Below are 18,764 nucleotides of genomic sequence, written 5' to 3' on the forward strand. Positions count from 1 at the left end.
AGTCTGATGCCTAACCTAACCAACTGAGCCACCTTTTGTGGTGTCTTAAAAGTTCGTAATTAAGGAGTACCTGCGTGGCTCAGTTGGTTAAGTGTCCAACTCTTGGTCTCAGCTCAGGTCATGCTCTCAGGGTCGTGGATCCGAGCTCCACATTAGGCTCCATGCTCAGTGCAGAGTCTGCTTGTCCCTCTCCTCCCCTCTCTGCCCCTCCCCCCACTAAGATAATAATTTTTTTTAAAAAAATGATAAAAAAGGGAATTTCTCCTAGAAGATAAAGATTATTATGTAGCACTAATAATCTAAATTATGCAGAACTGATACAAAAATAAATAGAAGAATATAAACAGGAAGACCCAGAAATAGATTATACATTCTAAAATAACTTAGGTAGAAAAGGAGGCATTACGAATTAATGAAGGAATATTTAATAAATGCTACTGAAAAAAATTTAGTTTCCCACCACATCAGAAATACACTTAGAGGGCGCCTGGGTGGCTCAGTGGGTTAAAGCCTCTGCCTTCGGCTGAGGTCATGATCCCAGGGTCCTGGGATCGAGCCCCACATCGGGCTCTCTGCTCGGCAGGGAGCCTGCTTCCTCCTCTCTCTCTGCCTGCCTCTCTGCCTACTTGTGATCTGTGTCTGTCAAATAAATAAATAAAATCTTAAAAAAAAAAAAAAGAAATACACTTAGAGATTTAAAAACAAAAGTAAAAAATAAATAAAGCCATTAAAAATATTAAAATAAAACTCATGATTATTTACTCATTCTTTATGTGAGGTAGGATATAAAAGCAATAGAAGAAATCATAAAATAAAAGATTTATAGGTATAATTACATAAAACCTTAAACCCTTTATATGTTAAAAGTCATCAAAAACAAAATTATAAAATAAAACTAAACTGGAAAATAAAAAACAACTGCTACAAACTTGACCAAGGCTTAATATATTTAACACTGAAAAAAAACTTACACAAAAATATCTTAACCCACAAAAACACACAGGCAAGTCACAGAGCAAAAATTCAAATAGCAAATAATAAACTTGATAAAAATTATTCTAGTTCACTAGAAGTTTTAAAATTCTGTTAAAATGACTACTATGCCACTTTTATCTACCAAACAAACAAAAATTCAAATAATATCACCAAGAGGGGCTAACAACATTGCAGCTATTGTGCCATGCACTTAACATGCATCACTTCAAAATCCTGTAAGACTAGTTCTCTCATTACCGCATGTGCCATATGAGGAAACAGAGGAGCACAAATGCTGATAAGGTGATCCGGTAAAATCAAGAATACCCACACTCTGTTGATGTGTCCCTAAAATGGTATAAATTTCCCAGAAGGTAATTTGACCAAAATGCATTTTAAAAGTTATATTCATACTTTTTGATCCAATGATTACATTTGCTAGAAATGTATCCTCAAAAAACAGTCTGGAGGTGCCTGGGTGGCTCAGTTAGTTAAGCGTCTGCCTTCAGCTCAGGTCATGAACCCAGAGCCCTGGGATCGAGTCTTTCATCGGCTCCTTGCTCAGTGGGGAGCCTGCTTCTCCCACTCCCACTGACCCTCCTTCCTGCTCATGGTCTCTCTCACGCTCTCGCTCTCTCTCAAATAAATAAAATCTTAAAAAAAAAAAAAAAGCAAACTGGAATGTGTGAGATATGTGCAAAGATTTCTGAACAAAAATGCTCCTTGAGTTTTTGCAAAAATAACCCTGACAAACTGGAAACAACCTATCCAACCAACACCAGGGTGATATTTAAATAAATCATAGTTTAACCATGTAGTGAAAAATTCTAAATCTATTTAAATATTATTTATGGAAATGTTTTATAACAAGGAATTGCTCATTCTATAATTTGGCTTAATTTACAGTATAGTGTTAAAAAGCAGAACAGAATTCACATCATTACATATATAATATGCATGGTACACATAAAGAGAGATCATATCATTTTAACTCTAAAAATGCCAAAGGGAAAAACCTAGAAGAACATATACTCAAAGGATAACTGTGGTTGTAACTAGGAGATGAAATTATGGACTTTCTTCTTTGTACTTTTTGTCCTTTCCAAATACTAAGCAATGAGCATCCATTTTTTTCCTGTGTTTTTCTGTTTGGTAATGTTTTTTAAAATCTGTTCTTGTGGAACCTGGGTGGCTCAGTTGGTTAAGTATCTGCCTTCAGCTCAGGTCATGATCCCAGGTTCCTGGGATCGAGTTCTGCATGGGGCTCCCTGCTTAGTAGGGAGCCTACTTCTCCCTCTGCCTGCCGCTCCCCCTGCTCATGCGTTGCCACCCCCCATCAAATAAATAAATAATCTTTTAAAAAATAAAATAAAATTTGTTCTTAAACTGATATACAGTATAATTCACTCCTCTTGACATAGAGTTCTGAGTTTTGACAAATGCATGGAGTCATTTAACCTTTGCCACAATCAGGTAGGGAATAGTTCCATCATTCCCTTATAGTCACACCACCTCCTTGCCCTTTTAACCCTGGGCAACCACTCCATTTTAATAGTTTTACCTTTTCCAAATACCATATAATATGGCATTTAGTATGTACCTTTTGAGTCTCATGTCTTTCCTTAGCATAATGTATTTCAGATTTATTCATGTGGTGCATATCAGTAACTTCTTTTTATTGTTGAATATTCCATTGTACAGATGTGCCACAAATTGTTTACCCATTCCCCAGATGAGAGACATTTGGGTTGTTTCCAGCTTTTAGTGATTAAGAATCAAGCTGCTATAAGCGTTTCCATAAAGATTCTTGTTTTCTAAGCAGCCATACCATTCATTTTACACTCCCACCAACATACTGTGTGGGAGATCCGGACACTTCTCATCATCACATGACTTGGTATTGCCATTTTTTTAACCACTCTAATGGGTGTGCAACTTCCCTGATGACTACTGATGTTGAGCATATTTTCCAATGCTTATTTTCATCTGTGTATCCTCTTTGAGAAAGTATCCATTCAATTTTTTTTTATCCATTTTTAAGTTGGGTTTTTGATTTTCATTTATTGTTGACTTTGAGAATTCTTTACATATTCTGGATAGAAGTCTTTTGTCAGATGTATGACTCACAAATTCTTTTCCCCAGGGAGTAATGTTTTCATTCTCTTAACAGTGTTTTTTGCAGAGGAAATATTTTTAATTTTGATTAAGTCCAATTAGGTTTTACATTTTGGTACATGATCCATTTTTTAAAAATATATTATTATTTATTTTGAGAGAGAGGGAGAGGGCATAGGAGAGGGAGAGAGAGACAATCCCAAGTAGGCTTCCCCCTGAGCTGAAGCCTGACCCCAAAGCCAAAGCCAGGATCCGTCTTATGACCCTGAGACCGTTACCTGAGCAGAAAATAAGAGGCAGTGCTTAACTGACCACGCCACTCAGGTGCCCTGGTACATGATCCACTTCGAGTTAACTGGTATGTATGGGGTGAAGTATAGGTCAAGGTTCTTTTTTTGCACCCAGATGTCTAAATGTTCCAGCACCTTTTGTTGAAATTGCCTTTACACTTTACTCCACTGAATTGCCTCATATCTTTGTCTAAAATCAATTGACCATATTTGGAAATATTTCTGGATTCTTTATTCTGTTCCATTTTGTCTATCCTTTCACCAATACCCCACTATCTTGATTACCTTGCTTTATAGTAAGTCTTGGAATTAAGTAATGTGAGTCTTCCAACTTTTTTTTTCTGAAAGATTTTGACTATTATAATGATTTTTGCCTACTATAGTACCTTTCATTGATTATAAATTTTAGAATCTGTAGTTGATTTCTACAAAAAACAAACTTGATAAACTTGGGACTGGAGTCATGTTTAATTTATAGATCAATTTGGGGAGGATTGACATCTTAAAATTGACTCTTCCAAACCTTAAACACAGACCATGTATTATTTTTATAAACCATTTTTAAAGCTTTTATGAAAGTCACATAATGTTCATTCCTCTCTCATTTCTTCCATTTCTTCCAATTCTTTTTTAGGTTATACCACAAAGCCATAGGAAATGATGAACATGATCTTTCTCTTTAAAATCTGGTTTGGTTTTCCCAAGGCGCAGAAGGAGAAAATGCTCATGCCACACCTGAAGGGCAGAGCAAGTGTGAATAGTGGAATTTTCCTTCTCATCTCTGCACCATTTGTCAAGGTCTAAATCCCATTTTACAGCCTCAGGGATTTTTTTCCTCCTTTGTAAGCAAAGCTTCTTTTGGTTGCTGGAGGGATAAATACTGTAATGGAAACAAATCGAAAGAAAAGTAGAGGGATGTGGGTAGGGGAATTTAGGAGGGCCATCTTTCTAGTCCAATCCTGTACCAGAGCTTTCTCACCAGTGAGGGAGCAAGAAAGAGGAAAGTGAAGGGAGCGATGGGGAGGGAAGAAGCCAGTGAAAAGGTGACTGCAAGGACCAGTGAAACCCCCAGGAGCTGGGGGGCCAGAGGACATTTTAAAAAGTTATGTTCTGGCCGCCTGTATGGCTCAGTTGGTTGGGCAACTGCTTTCGGCTCGAGTCGTGATTCTGGAGTCCTGGGATCAAGTCCTGAATAGGGCTCCGTGCTCAGCAGGGAGTCTGCTTCTCCCTCTGACCCTCCCCCCCTCATGCTCTCTCTCTCTCTCTCTCATTCTCTCTCTCTCAAACAAATAAAGAAAATCTTTTGAAAAAATAAAATAAAAATTGATGTCTCAGGGTGCCTGTGTGGCTCAGTCATTAAGCATCTGTCTTCAGCTGGGGTCATGATCACAGGGTCCTGGAATAGAGCCCTGCCTCCAGTTCCTTGCTCAGCAGGAAGCTTGCTTCTCCCTCTCCCACTCCCCCACTTGTGTTCTCTTTCTCACATCTCTCTCTCTGTCAAATAATAAATAAAACCTTAAAAAATAAAATTAAATAAAAAATAAAAACTGATATTTCCAGCTCCATTTCAAAGTGTCTGTGGATGGAACTAGAAGGGAACTGAGTGAAATAAGTCAAGCAGAAAAAGACAATTATCATATGGTTTCACTTATTTGTGGAACATAAGAAATAGCATGGAGGACATTAGGAGAAGGAAGGGAAAAATGAAGGGGGGGGAATCAGAGGGGGAGACAAACTATGAGAGACTATGGACTTCAGGGAAAAACTGAGCGTTTTGGGGTGGGAGTATGGGTTAGCCCAGTGATGGGTATTAAGGAGGGCATGTATGGCTTGGAGCACTGGGTATTATATGCAAACAATGAATCATGGAATACTAGATCAAAAATGACTGATGTACTGTATGGTGACTAACATATGAAATGAATGGAATGGAATGAAATGGAATGGAATGGGCAAGAGAAAAAACAAAACCAAAAAAACATAATGTCTGTGTTTCCTGACCATAAATGTCTCCTCTCCCATCTTCAAAAAATTCTCCTGAACCCTCTCACCTTCTGTGTACATGACTTTTGAAATATTGAGGAAGAACTGAGTTTCACACCTAAATCAACCAGATGCAAAAGCAAAAGAGCTAATGTGGAAGGAAAAGAAGCAGGGAGGCTGGAAGACCACAAGAAGAGAAGCACAACGAGAAAAGGGAGGAACTAGGCAATGATGGCTGTCTCTGCCCAAAATTTTCCTCCTGGAGCTTACAGCTTAACATCTGCCTCCTCCATAGACTGTAAGGTCCAAGAGGACACCTTTCATTCCTGCAGTCCCTGGGGAGCTGCAGTGGGGCTGCAGCAGGGCAGGTCACAGGGGTCACAGTTACTCCTTCACACCTTGTCCCTAGCACCTGCCCTCATGCCCAGCCCTGGAGGCCTCCATAAATGTGGTTAGTCTCAAATTGGGTCTTACATAAGGAGACAAGGAAGGAAGGACCTCTTTCAGAAGGACTGAATTAATTCTAGCCTCCTTGGGTACAGAAAGAGAAAAGGGCTAAAATGAATTTAGACTGATCTGATAACAGATAAAAAAAAAAAAACAAATAAAAAGACACACAAACCAAAACCTCAGCTGAACATGATCTGGGCTCAGACACCTGGACAAAGAAATCCAGAGGTAACTCTCATAGGCTGGGCAAGCCCAACGTGCTCTAACAGGTGGGGCACCTGTCGTTTGTCCACCTGCGTATACTTTGTGCTTAACTCTCCCTCATAGTAAAGTCCTTTAGACACAGGGGCTCTTCTGTACTAAATAAAAGCACCTGCACGTGCTGTTACCTTGCCATTGTAACTAGGAGTTATAACTTTACTGGACTGTTTTTCCCTAAGGTTCTGGTGGTTAGCACCGGAAGTACATGCAGACAGCACTCCTCAAAACTTCTTCCTTCACAAAGGCTTATTCCTGTCAAAGTGTTAAACATTTATTACTTTTGCTTACTTAAAGACTATAGAGTAAATCTTCACATTTTTTTAAAGATTTTATTTATTTATTTGACACAGAGAGAGAGATCACAAGTAGGCAGAGAGGCAGGCAGAGAGAGAGGGGAAACAGGCTCCCTGCTGAGCAGAGAGCCCGATGCGGGGCTCCAGCCCAGGACTCTGAGACCATAACCTGAGCCGAAGGCAGAGGCTTAACCCACTGAGCCACCCAGGCACCCCATATCTTCACATTCTTAATGGTAGTTTTCTTTGGAAGAAAGTGACTATTAATAAACGAACATTTCAAGTGATGGGTAAAATACTTACACTCAGGGGACTAATGCTTTTAGCTTCCATTAGGTTTTCCAAGAGATTTTTAAAACTCACTAATAACATATCTATGCTTTATTGGTTTATATGCTCTTCTGTAATGAGAAATTAAACCAAGGCCTTGAAGCCAGCCAAACCTGACTTTTAATTCCACTCAGTTTGACCATGGACAAGTTTCTTAATCTACTTAACCCTCAAATTTCTCCTCCATTAAAAAAGGACTGTACTTCTGACTAAATTTAATGAAATCAATAGTGTAGACAAAGCACAATATGTGACATTAAAATAAATGGTGGCGATGATACCACCACTTTTTTAAAGATTTATTTATTTGTTTATTTGACACAGAGAGAGCACACGCACAAGAGCAGGGAGCCTCATGCGGGTTATGACCTGAACCGAGAGCAGATGCTCAGCCGACTGAGCCACCCAGGCACCTGACGACATCATTTTTAATATACTTCCATATCCTCTAGCCTCTACAACTTCTCTCCCCCAGAAAAAGGATCTATATTCAGAAGGAAAGAAAGTGAGATACCATATATAGATCTACCTTCCAGCTTGAGGTCATTCCTTCTTTCAAGGTAAAGTTTAAAGCTTCTCAGTTGTCCAGCAAGTTCTATGCAGAGAATGGACTAAACAGGATACCCAGCACAGGAAGACCAGCACAGTTAACCAAAAGCAGCCATTCCCTTACCCCACCCAATTAGAAAGCTTTCCCCTCTCTACCAGCCTAAATCTTCTCCTTCCTTCCAATCAAGCTCAAGTCATAAATCTAGTATACAGCTTTCTTGAATCACGGAAGTTCACAACTTCAGCCTGCAAACAGCTCACAGACTGTAAGCCTGCCACAGGGCCTTGCTCATGGTTGGCACTCTCCAAAAATCTGTTCACTGACCAGTTGGTTTCTTGATGGAGTTGTGGTGCCTAAGTACCTAGGTGGCCACACAAAGGCAGTGGGCCTTGGAATACAGCCTAAAGAAAGAAGCAGTACAGTGCACACAGGGAATGGTTTCTATTTTGCCCAGGGCTAGCCCTTAAAACTGTCCAAATATTTCATACTCTTACTGATTCTAAAGGTTGAAAGTGCCTTCCAAGTTACCACACTTGTTCTGAGAGGTGAGTGCACAGTTTAAAGCCCTCTTCTCTGAGGACTTCCTCCCCATTCTAAGACCAAACCAATTTCTGAACCCACAGCTGATACGATCAGAAATGCCTAAGTTTCCTCTGAGCTGGGCCAACCAGGCTCTCCAGAAAGAGACTGTGTACAGAGAGATCCAGAGACTGAGAATCAGTTAGTGATTTCTCTAGACCTGGAAGGGGATCTGGCTGGAGTGGCCATGTGGAGTCCATACTCACTGATAAAGGAACAGAGGGCTAGTCTGCAGAGAGAAGCAGAAGAATGTTACAGACACCACAGAGAAGCAGAGACCAGACTAGGTAACACCAGGGAGAGATGCCCAGCCACCTCAGTTCTCGACCGTACATCTTGCTGATGAGGCCCATGGAGTGTCCTGTTCTGAGGTTCCCATATTCCACAGCCTGGAGAGTATGGAACACTTGAGTAATAGTGCTCAGGAGCTCAAATTCTGGAGCCAAATCTGTCTGAGTTCAAAGCCTGGCCTTGCCACCACTACCAGAGTGCTACAAAACAAACTATTTTGTCCTTTGCTAATCTGAATTGAATATACACATCTTTAGTAACATCAGTGTGTTAAATTCCAAAATCTCTAAAGCTTATTATAATCATTATTGCCTGTGAGTAAGAAATAAGTGCTTGAATTCAGTAAGTCTATGATAATGAGACAGTCTTGCTTTTTAGATTCATTAAAATCAATCAATTCCTACCTTTTAAAATAAGCAGAAAGAGAACCTACACCCATTTGGGAAGAGCTAGTCCATGATGCCAGACTAGGCTCAGAGGCTCTCTGGCTGGGTCATACTCACTAACATCTAGAGGGAAACAGACATGACAACAGCCTTACCCTTCAGGAAAAATCCCAAGAGAAGCAAGACAATTTCCATTTTTTTTTAATTTTTTTTTTTAAGATTTTATTTATTTGCCAGAGAGAGAGAGAGAGAGAGAGAACACACAAGCAGGCAGAGAGGCAGGCAGAGGCAGCGAGAGAAGCAGGCTCCCTGCCGAGCAAGGAACCCGATGCGCGACTTGATCCCAGGACCCTGGGATCATGACCCGAGCCAAAGGCAGCGGCTTAACCAACTGAGCCACCCAGGCGTCCCAGGACCATTTCCATTTTGATCCTCAATGATTTCAACTATCCTGGCAGAGATTTTTACATTAGCTACATTAATTATTAATTCAGCAGAAATTTCAGACTACTTGAAGCCTTTTTTAAAAATAAGAAACACAGATGGGCCTATATAGCACAAATGTAGGCCCCTGGCCAAGGCAGGCCAAGGGAGGCCGTGTTAGGGGGCCAGGCATCCGATAACTGTGCCTAACACCCATGATTCCTGGACACGAGAGATCCCTGTGCTTAGCTAGTTCCTCGATAATAGATGGGAGGAAGCATTTTCATCCAGCTGAGCACTCTTAAAAGTGAACTGCAGTTTTTTTTTAACATTCAAGATCCTCACCACCTGGGAAAACAAAAAGAAAAAATTTTGAGACCCAATTTACTAATATAGTTTGCAAAGTTCCTAGTAGCTTGCCTGTAACAACACTGTGATGAAAGGAGGCTATGTGAATGAAGCACATTTTCCCTGTGAAATATACACAAGGTGAAAAGCCAAGGAGACATTCCGCTTTCCCCCTGGAACTCAGAATGTTGGAAAAGAGTGCTCACTCTCACCCTAACAACAAGAAAAAGCCAGATAAACTACAAAATTATAACCTGTCCAGAACCTATATAAACAAATAAAAAGAAATCACCTAAAAGATTTAAACGAATTGTGGAAGTTTTAAGTATGGGCTTACATGAGCCGGGATGCAAGGGGAGCTCCCAGCTACCTGCAGGCTCTTTTCGCTAGAGTGGTTACAGGCTGGGAGTCTGGAGAGAGCCTCTGTTGGGGTGGGTGTTGGGGGGCAGACCAGGAGGAGAGGAGATGCCCAGGAAAGCTCATTTCTCTCTGTGGAAAAAGCCTTCAGATGCGGGAGGTGTGGGAGGGGGGTTGGCAGCCCACCCTTTAGTTGGACTCTAGGGTACAGATGAAGACCCACTGCAGCTTGAAGAAGATTAAAAAAAAACAAACAAAAATCCCTACTTCTGGGGGAGGCATAGAAAACTCTCCCAAAGAATATCTGCCCAAAAAATCTGGTTCAAATTATTTTAAAGCCCTTGCAGACACAGCCCAGCTCCAGTGCGTCATGAGACTTCGTTCCGTCCCTACAGTGGTGACAGAACGTGGAGCAGCAGCCCCTTGCTACATGATGGCTTCACCATCTCCAAAGCACACTGCACGGGAGCAGGCTCTTCAGGGGCTTTGCCTTTCTCTCCAGCATCTCTGGACAGCCCCAGCTCACCCCAAAGCAAGAAGCAAGGACAGGGGCTGATCCTCAGGAGGAGGACACACGCTTCCACCCTCACTCTAGGCTGCCGTTCACAATTGCTGCCGCGGCCACAGTGAAGGCCCGGAGTCCAGAGGCCTTCTCGGAACCTCTGCCACCGCTGCCTCCCTTCCTCGGCCGTGCTGGCCCCACTGCTTCATCCTGCAGGCATCCTTTTTTCAACCTGTGCCCTGCAGAGCAAGCTTGCACCACTCAGGCTGCAGTTTCTAGTGAGTACTAGGGGCCTACGGGTAGAGTACTCCTCTTGAGTAGAGTAGAAGGGCAATAAAACACTCCTTCTCATGCTTCTCCTGCTAGTCCATAATGCAAACAATTGAAGTCATTCTATACTCATGGAGTCTCTTTCGCTACAGTCCTCAAAGAATTTCTGTTTAACCACTTTCACTATATAGGATCATTCCAACTTGTAAAATAAAGAGGGACTGATGAAAGTATCACCCTAGGGGGGCCTGGGTGGCTCAGTGGGTTAAAGCCTCTGCCTTCGGCTCAGGTCATGATCCCAAGGTCCTGGGATGGAGCCCCGCATCGCATCGGGCTCTCTGCTCGGCAGGGGGCCTGCTTCCTCCTCTCTCTCTGCCTGCCTCTCTGCCTACTCGTGATCTCTGTCAAATAAATAAATAAATAAATCTTTAAAAAAAGAAAAAAGTATCACCCTACATTAGAGAGGAGGAAATTCAGGGAATAATGACATCTTTTCCATGCAATTAACATGTGATTCTTGACCTCCTATAATGGGTTTAATTTAGCCTACCAGGCCATAAAGCAATCTTAGTTGGGATTTCTACCCTTAAGTAAGACATGCCTATGTTATTACATAAGACTTGAGAACATGTCCAACCAACAACTAAAATATGTTCCAAGACAGTACTTGGAACAAAAAGGAAAAATCCAAGCTAGACTGTAATCAAATGCTCAAAAACACGTATGAGAGGGATACCAACTATTATAGGCATTCAGAAAAGACAAGGAGGCTGGTCTGGCCTGGCCCATCCCGCGAAGGGCTCCTGGGGAGGCCAGGCTTGAGGGAAGCCCTGGAGATTCAGACAGGCAGGCAGAGTACTGCTGGTAAGAGTAATCACAAATGGTGGGGTGCCTGGGTGGTGCAGTGGGTTAAAGCCTCTGCCTTCGACTCAGGTCATGATCCCAGGGTCCTGGGATCGAGCCCTGAGATCAAGCCCCGTATCAGCCTCTCTGCTCAGCAGGGAGCCTGCTTCCCCCTCTCTCTCTGCCTGCCTCTCTGCCTACTTGTGATCTCTGTCTGTCAAATAAATAAATAAAATCTTTAAAAAAAAAAAAAAGAGTAATCACAAATGGGACCTAGACAGAAGAAAGGGAGACCAAGGGAGGCTAGCAGGTGGGTGGACCTAAACGAGGATGCTTTCCAATCACTCAAATAGAACAAACAAAAGAAAGAGCTTTTTCATGAACAGTACCAGGTACGGAGCTAAACCTCAGGATATACAGATGACTCAGACATCTCCCTGCCCTCGGGGAGCAGACAATGGGATGGCAAGGCAGAAATCCTTCCCCAATACCAAATTAACATAAAAACCCACCTTTTTAAAAAATTACTTTCAAGTAGCAGTAAGAATTTCTGCCTTGATATAATAGAGTATAGACTTTGAAATCAGATCTGACAGATCCTGATTCTCTATCTCTTAGTAACACGATGGCTTTAAGCAAATTACTGAACTTGTTTTTTAATTTGCAGTTTTGACATCTTCAAAATGAGTGTAATAACGCCCACTTTCCAGAGCTGTAAAGATACAGAGACATATGTGGAAACTAACACTCAATAAATTTGGCCAATATTTCTAAACAGTTAAAGTTGAAACACTTCTTCTTGGACCTTCTAGTTTCTTGCTTGAAATCTGTGCCTTTGGTTAGGTTGTTAACTCCACAGGTTTTTTCAAGGCCAGACCATGTAGAATCCTGCTCTGGAAGCCAGCAGTGAACTGGAGGACTAAAGCTTTAGTAGTGCAACTGTTGAAAGCAGATCAGACTCCCTGGCTAATAAGCTCAGTCACAACCTGCAAACTCTCCAGAAATAGAAGCCATCATGATGTGAGAGGTCCTCTCCAAGACTAGGAGGAAGAACACTTGCTGGCAGCAATACTCCCCTCTCCTGTGCTTTTATAACCTGCTACCACCAGTGGGAAGACATTAAGGGTGTCTCAAGGGCCAAGAGTCAGCAACACTCAGGTAACTGGGTTCTGCTTCTGAGTTTTGCTTTTGGCACTACAAAGGAGAAAGCAGAGAGGTGGCCCCAGGTAGTGAGAACATACTTTTCTCTAAAGCAACATGTCAGGATTAGCCTTCAGCCCTCTAGAACAGCCTTCCACAAGAAGGTGGGTGCCAAGAGGAAGAGAACACTGATGGTGCCTATGATGTACTAGGACAAAAAACAAAATAGATATGCTGTCCTTGTATGTAAAGCCATTCTCATTACCTCTGCTTCTCAAGTTTCTCCCTCCAACAGGAACTAGGCATTCACAAGGCACTATTTACACATTCATCTTCTACCAATCCTGTGAGATGGGGATTATCTGCATTTTACATATGAGGGAACCAAGACTTGGAGGGAAAGTAATGGGCTAAAGCTGTTTGCTGGCAAAGACTGTGCAGTCTTAGTTCACATCTGGAAAGGCAGGAATCATCATTGACATTCTCCACATTAGAAAAGATGGTCACCTCCAGAATCAATATTGTCTAGACACTGATTCTAAGAAATCCTAATTTAATAAATGACCATTTTCTATAACATGGATAGTTATTATTATCATGACAACATTTTAGTTAATATGTGCTTGGTACCCTTCACCAAGATCTGGCATTTCAGATCATAAACACAATGGCATCCATTCAGTCTTTAGATTGCCACTATGTATCTGAGTAAATCCTATGCCTGACACAGGTTACCAAAAAAATGAAATTCCACTCTTCTTCCTACCATCCCAATATGAACAACTCAAAGGCATAAGTCACAATATACATCACCAATGCTCGGTGGAGCAATGAGGTAGCTAGTCTCCAAGGTGGCAACTGTGGCAGCAGAAAAACTCCTTCAAACCATGCCCCCACCCCCAAGATATCTGCATCCTATGCCCAGACACTATGTAGGTCAGGTTACATGGCAAAGAGAATTAAAGTTGCAGATGGAATGAAGGCTGCTAATCCGCTGACCTTAAAATAAGGAAGGCCAGGGTAATCACAGGAGTCCTTAAAAGTGGAAGGCAAAGACAAAAGAGAAAACAATGGAGATGGAGACACAAGAAAGACTAGCCAGATGTTGCTGGCTTTGGAGCAAGATGGAGGAAAGGAGCCACAAGCCTAGGAATGCAGGCAGCTTCTAAAAGCTAGGAAAGGCAAGAAAAAGGATTCTCCCACAGCACCTTCAGAAAAGAATGCTGCCCTGGCTGACACCTTGATTTCAGCCTGATGAGACCTGTGTCAATGTCTGAGTTTATTACAGAACTATAATAAAAATAATTTGTGCTGTTTTAAGCCATTAAGTTTGGGGTGATTTATCATAGCACCCATAGAAAATGGATACAGCAACTAACACTTCCACCCCTCATGGTGGGGCATGGCGATCCTGCCATAAGAGTAAGAAATTGTGCCCCCTCCCCTTGAATTTGGGCTGAGCCTGGGACCACTCCAACAAAAAGAACTTGGAAGTGACTTCACAGAACTTCAAGCCCAGTGATCAAGAAGTCCTGGCAGCTTTTGCTTCATCCCCATCAGAGACCTGAGCTTCGAGGTAAGAAGTCTAGACTACCCTACTGGAGAATGGCCACATGGAGAGGACCTGGAAGATGAGATGCCACCTTGGAAAAAGAGACCATATGAGGGAACACCAAGACGCCATCCACATAGCCCCAGCTACTGCCCCAGTTGCCATCTGATTACAAACGCTTGGGGGCATCAGTTTATCAGGTATTTTGTAAATCACAAAAAGGTATGAAATTTTGTCAAATAACTCTTCGGTCACTATTGAGATGATTATGTAGTTTTTGTTCTTTATTCCACTGATAAGGTGTACTACATCAATTGATTTTCAGATGTTAAACCAGCCTTGTGTTCCTGGGATAAACCATATATGGTCATGGTGTATAATCCTTTTGATATGTTGCTGGATTTGGTGCTAGTATTTTGTTGAAGCTTTTTGTATCTACATTCATAAGAGATACTGGCCTATAGTTTTCTGTTCTTGTAATGTCTTTGTATGATTTTGGTATTAGGGTAATATTTGCCTGATAAAATGAGAAGTGCTCCCTCCTCTTCTATTGTTGAGAAGGGTTGTGAATAACTGGTATTTATTCTTCTTTAAATGTTCAGTAGAATTTTCCAGTGAAGCCATCTGGTGCTTTACTCTTTTTTTGATACTGAAATTCTGTAAATGAACCAATGTGATTCTATAGTCTAGAAAAAAGGGAAAAGGGTATTCCTACTGTGTGGTACATGGGTTAAACACGTCTGGACACTTTTCACATATGAGCTGCATATTTTTTGCGGGTATCCAACAAACTAACATAATTCAAAGGAGGTCCCCACAGTGAATGACATCATATGAAGAACATTTAAGGGGCTTAAAGTTTACTTTAAAATGGGATTTAGGAGGCAAGAGTTATCTACAAACACTTCAGAATTGCCCTTAAAAATTAAAAAAAAAAAAAAAAAAAAACCTGCCTGGCATTACTCAATACTCAAGGTCCATCCCAAGGCAAAACAAATCATTCATTTATTCAACAAACACTTATTCTGCATTTCCTTAGAGGGAGGCTGTGTTAGGTAACAACAGATTGGTAACATAAAGTCTATGAGCAGAGATAAGACAAGCACACAAAAACCAACCAACCATAATAACACAAGGGAGATAATGAGAGGTGTTATGAGAGTAGAACAAAATCTACTTTGGAATTCAGAGGCAGGAGTCTTTATTTCCCACTGGCAGGATCAGAGATACCTGGAGAAGGAAGCATTGAGTTGGGCTTGAAAGGTGTTTACTATTTTTGTGTGGAGAAATAAATTAAGGGGTCATTCCAGGTGGAGAGAAAGCAGACACAAAAATTTAGAGGTGGAAACAGTCAGACAATATAGTGGAACAAAGCTAAAGAAAGAAGGTAAAGAGTAAAGAAGAGTAAAAGAAAGTAAAAGAAGTAAAAGGAAAGTAAAAGAAGAATAAAGAAACATACACGTAAAAATATTTTATTGGGGGATAAAACCAGAAGAGTGCCGAATAAAGTACAAAGAGCTCATACTCCAAGCTACAGAGAATGACAATGTAGAGGTATCATTAAAGGTTTTAGGGGGGTGCCTGGGTGGCTCAGTTGAGCATCTGCTCCATCTCCTGGATGGGGCTCCCTCTTCCTCTTCCCCTCCCCCTGCTCATACTGTCTCTCCCTCTCTCAAATAAACAAGGGTTTTAGAAAAAAAAATGCTGTGTGTTTATTCCTGGTATAAGCTGGAGGCAAACAAAGGAGAGGCAGAAGGCTTAGACAATGGTTAGTCAGGAGGAATGAAGTCCTGAAGCGGGTCACAGGAAGGTCACAGTGGGAATGGACATTAGGAGAGAGACCCATGAGATATTTCAGAAACTGAATCAACAAATTCCAGACCTGAATTGTCAAATCTAAGAGACTATGAGAGCAGAGCAGAGGAAGAACTGGCTGGGGGCACAGAGGTGGCAGAGTGAATATGGAAGCACAGTGTTATCACCCAGATGAGTGTTTAGTATAGAATGAGGGCAATGTTCTCACCACAGTCTTGCTCCCAGCACTTCTCAACCCTCTCCCAACTCATCACACCACTCAGGCTGCTCACCAAGAAAATGCCTGAAAAGAACAGTCAAACACTGAGCAAATCCATTCTCGCAGATGCTAGGTTACTCAGTGAGACTGGTTACTCAGTGAGACTCTCCACGAAGGTAAAGGCAGGCTGCCTCCTCAATCAGATCCCCAGACAGACATCTGAACAGTTGCCTTCTGGTCCTGAGCCCACCACTCATTACCTCTGAAACCTTAAAAGATGAACTTTCTAAGTCTCGATTTTTTCATTTGTAACATAGGGATGATAACCTATTTCACAAGTTTGTGAGATTACAGGAGGATATGGAACACTGCGAGACACACAAATGCCAGAGGTCATAAGAAGCTCTCTGAGAGAGAAACTACAACAAACTCATGTCTGTATCCTTCATGGAGCTCTAGAAAAAGAGGGAGCAAGACAGGCAAGAAAATACCAGAGCCGGGGCCCCAGAGGCAGCCTGGCGTTAATCAAGGAATACTGCCTACTAGATTTTTGAGAAGATCCCACATCCAGAGAAATAAGTGGGCCCTTAATCATCTACATCTACCTCCTCCCTTAACAGATGGGAAGTTTCATGCTGAGAGAGGCCCAGTGATCTGTCCAAGATCTTTAGTGGCATATGGGAATATGAAAAATAACACATTACAGTTTAGATGGTGCTTTTACCCATATCAGCTTACAAACAGGCTTCGAACTGGGTGGGAAAGAATTCTTAAGATTCTCATTTTTAGCCTGAGGTTGAATGACTTGTCCAGGAAGGATTCAAATCCAGACAGTCATACCCCCCAGTTCACGGCTCTTTCCCTGCACGGCAACTTCATGCACGCACAATTTCAAGCAAAATCATTTCAGCATTCAATATATTTCAAACTCCAAATTCTGTTTGTTTCATCCTGCCTCCAGCAACATTTCACATTCAGCCTTCCCTGGTAGGATTCTAACGACCTTCTGTCTTAAAGAAAAACCAGTTCAGCAGCCACGCTGGCACCAGAAACATTTTTTTAAATGAATCATCAAAACTGGGTCTTTCCAGATAAATCATCTTCACAAAGTATATCCCCAGATGTGTATCATTCAAGATGTATATCATTATTGCACTAAATACATTGGACTAGGGTGCTCAAAGAGCAACGAAACCCATTAATTGAAGCAATATATAACATATAAATACTAAGAACGCAGTTTTACCAAATGGGCAGAACACTGAAGTAAAGACTTCCAGAGTTTAAAACTAATTTGCATTATGGAAGGATCTCAACATTAAGGGACCAACATTGAAAATTATGCCGATAATTCTAGTGATCTGCATCCAAAGAATCTCTACCTGAATGTGTTTTTATGTGGGGAGGTGCAGGGAAGGGGTGGGGGAAGAAAATGGTAAGAAGCAATCAACGTACCACTGTCTCAATGCCCTCTTTACTGAACAGGGCCTGTCCTCCCACCACAACCCTTATTCCAGGAGCAAGGCATGCATGTTCTGCTGCCCTGTTTTAACTCAACGGAAGAGAATTAACATGGCTCAGTCTCCTAAAGGCTGCACTGGCTTGTCATCCGGGGGCCACCACGAGTGCGCGGACACCTCCAGGAGGTAGTTTCAACGCGCGCGGGCGCCAGGCTGCGTATCCTCTACCGTAACCTGCGTTTCACTACGCAGGCTTGTGGACAAGCCTCCGCGGTTGGCAGTAGTTTCTGGAAAGCACCGGCACTCGCTCAAGTTCCCTCTCCTTTCTCGTTATCTTGTAAACGGTGACACAACTCCCCACCCCCGCCGGGTCAGCGCGGGTAACGGATCCTAACAGCCCAGCAGCCCTCAGGGGACCAGGCACCTGCATGGTGAAGGCACCGGCCCCCCGCCGGCCCCGGCCCCGCCGGGCGTGGAGAACCCCAGGGATGCCTGGCACTGGCCGCCCCCCGCAGCAGCGAGGCCGAGACGCCCGGCCCGCACCCCACCGCCTTCCCACGCAGGGCGCTGCCGGGAGGCTGCGGGCGAGCGCGGGGAGGAGACCCGCCCCAGAGACTACGCCCCCACCTCCATTAATAAAACGCAAGGGGGAAAGAAGCTCCATTTACCGACATGAGTGATCACTGTGGCCAGTCGCCGGCTGAGCTCCTGGGGGGCCATTTCTTCCTGTAAGCAAAACCGCATTTCACCGAAAAGCCACTCAGTACGTAAACAAAACAAAGCAACACGTAAGTGTTCCTGCGGCTGTCATGGATGGTGTTTCAAAGACATCTCCTCCCGAGGATGCGCTGCCCTCACGCTCTTCCTCGCTCTCTTCAGGCACGAAACGAGTCACTCCCAGCCCAGGCCAACTTTGCTGGGCCGCTCGGCCAGCCACGCCCTTCAGGGGATTGTCTCAAAGACTAAAATCCAGCAGCTTTCCCAACGTAATGTCTGGCTTTCGGAGAGAGGGAAATGGTAGTTGTGGACGTAAGAAAAGCAAGTCGCCCCAAATCCCGCTGTAACTGCGCGTCGGGCTGCCCCGGCCGAAGGAGCGCCCCGCTCTCTGGATTTGCGGTCCGGGTGGGTCGGGTCTTCGGCGCCGCCTTCCGGTGGGGTGAGGAAGAAGGATGCTCCGCCGGCATGCGGAGGGAGCGCGGAGCCTGCGCGCACCGGGCGGAGGAGCCGGAGGAGCCGGAGGAGCCGAGGCGCGAAGAAGCGGAGGAAGGGAGGGCGGAGGCGGCCTGAGGTCCCAGCTCCTCCGCGCCGGCCGCCTCACGCCCCGCGGCGCGCCCAGCGCTCCCGCTCCTCGC

General features: G+C 43.2%; 1 protein-coding gene across 1 annotated transcript in view; it reads right to left on the reverse strand.

Annotated features, from left to right (window-relative positions):
• Positions 1 to 18,156, reverse strand: part of MCF2L2 (MCF.2 cell line derived transforming sequence-like 2) — a gene marked incomplete at both ends in the record, with an annotated part of 253,923 nt that extends 235,767 nt beyond the window's left edge. The window contains one exon of the mRNA XM_080804372.1: positions 18,081 to 18,156. Coding sequence (XP_080660498.1) covers positions 18,081 to 18,156 — 76 coding nt within the window. The remainder of the gene's footprint in view (positions 1 to 18,080) is intronic.
• Between the last annotated feature and the right edge of the window lie 608 nt (positions 18,157 to 18,764).

This window comes from Martes martes (assembly GCF_963455335.1).
Source record: "Martes martes genome assembly, chromosome: 1".
In the NCBI taxonomy this organism is placed as follows: domain Eukaryota; kingdom Metazoa; phylum Chordata; class Mammalia; order Carnivora; family Mustelidae; genus Martes; species Martes martes.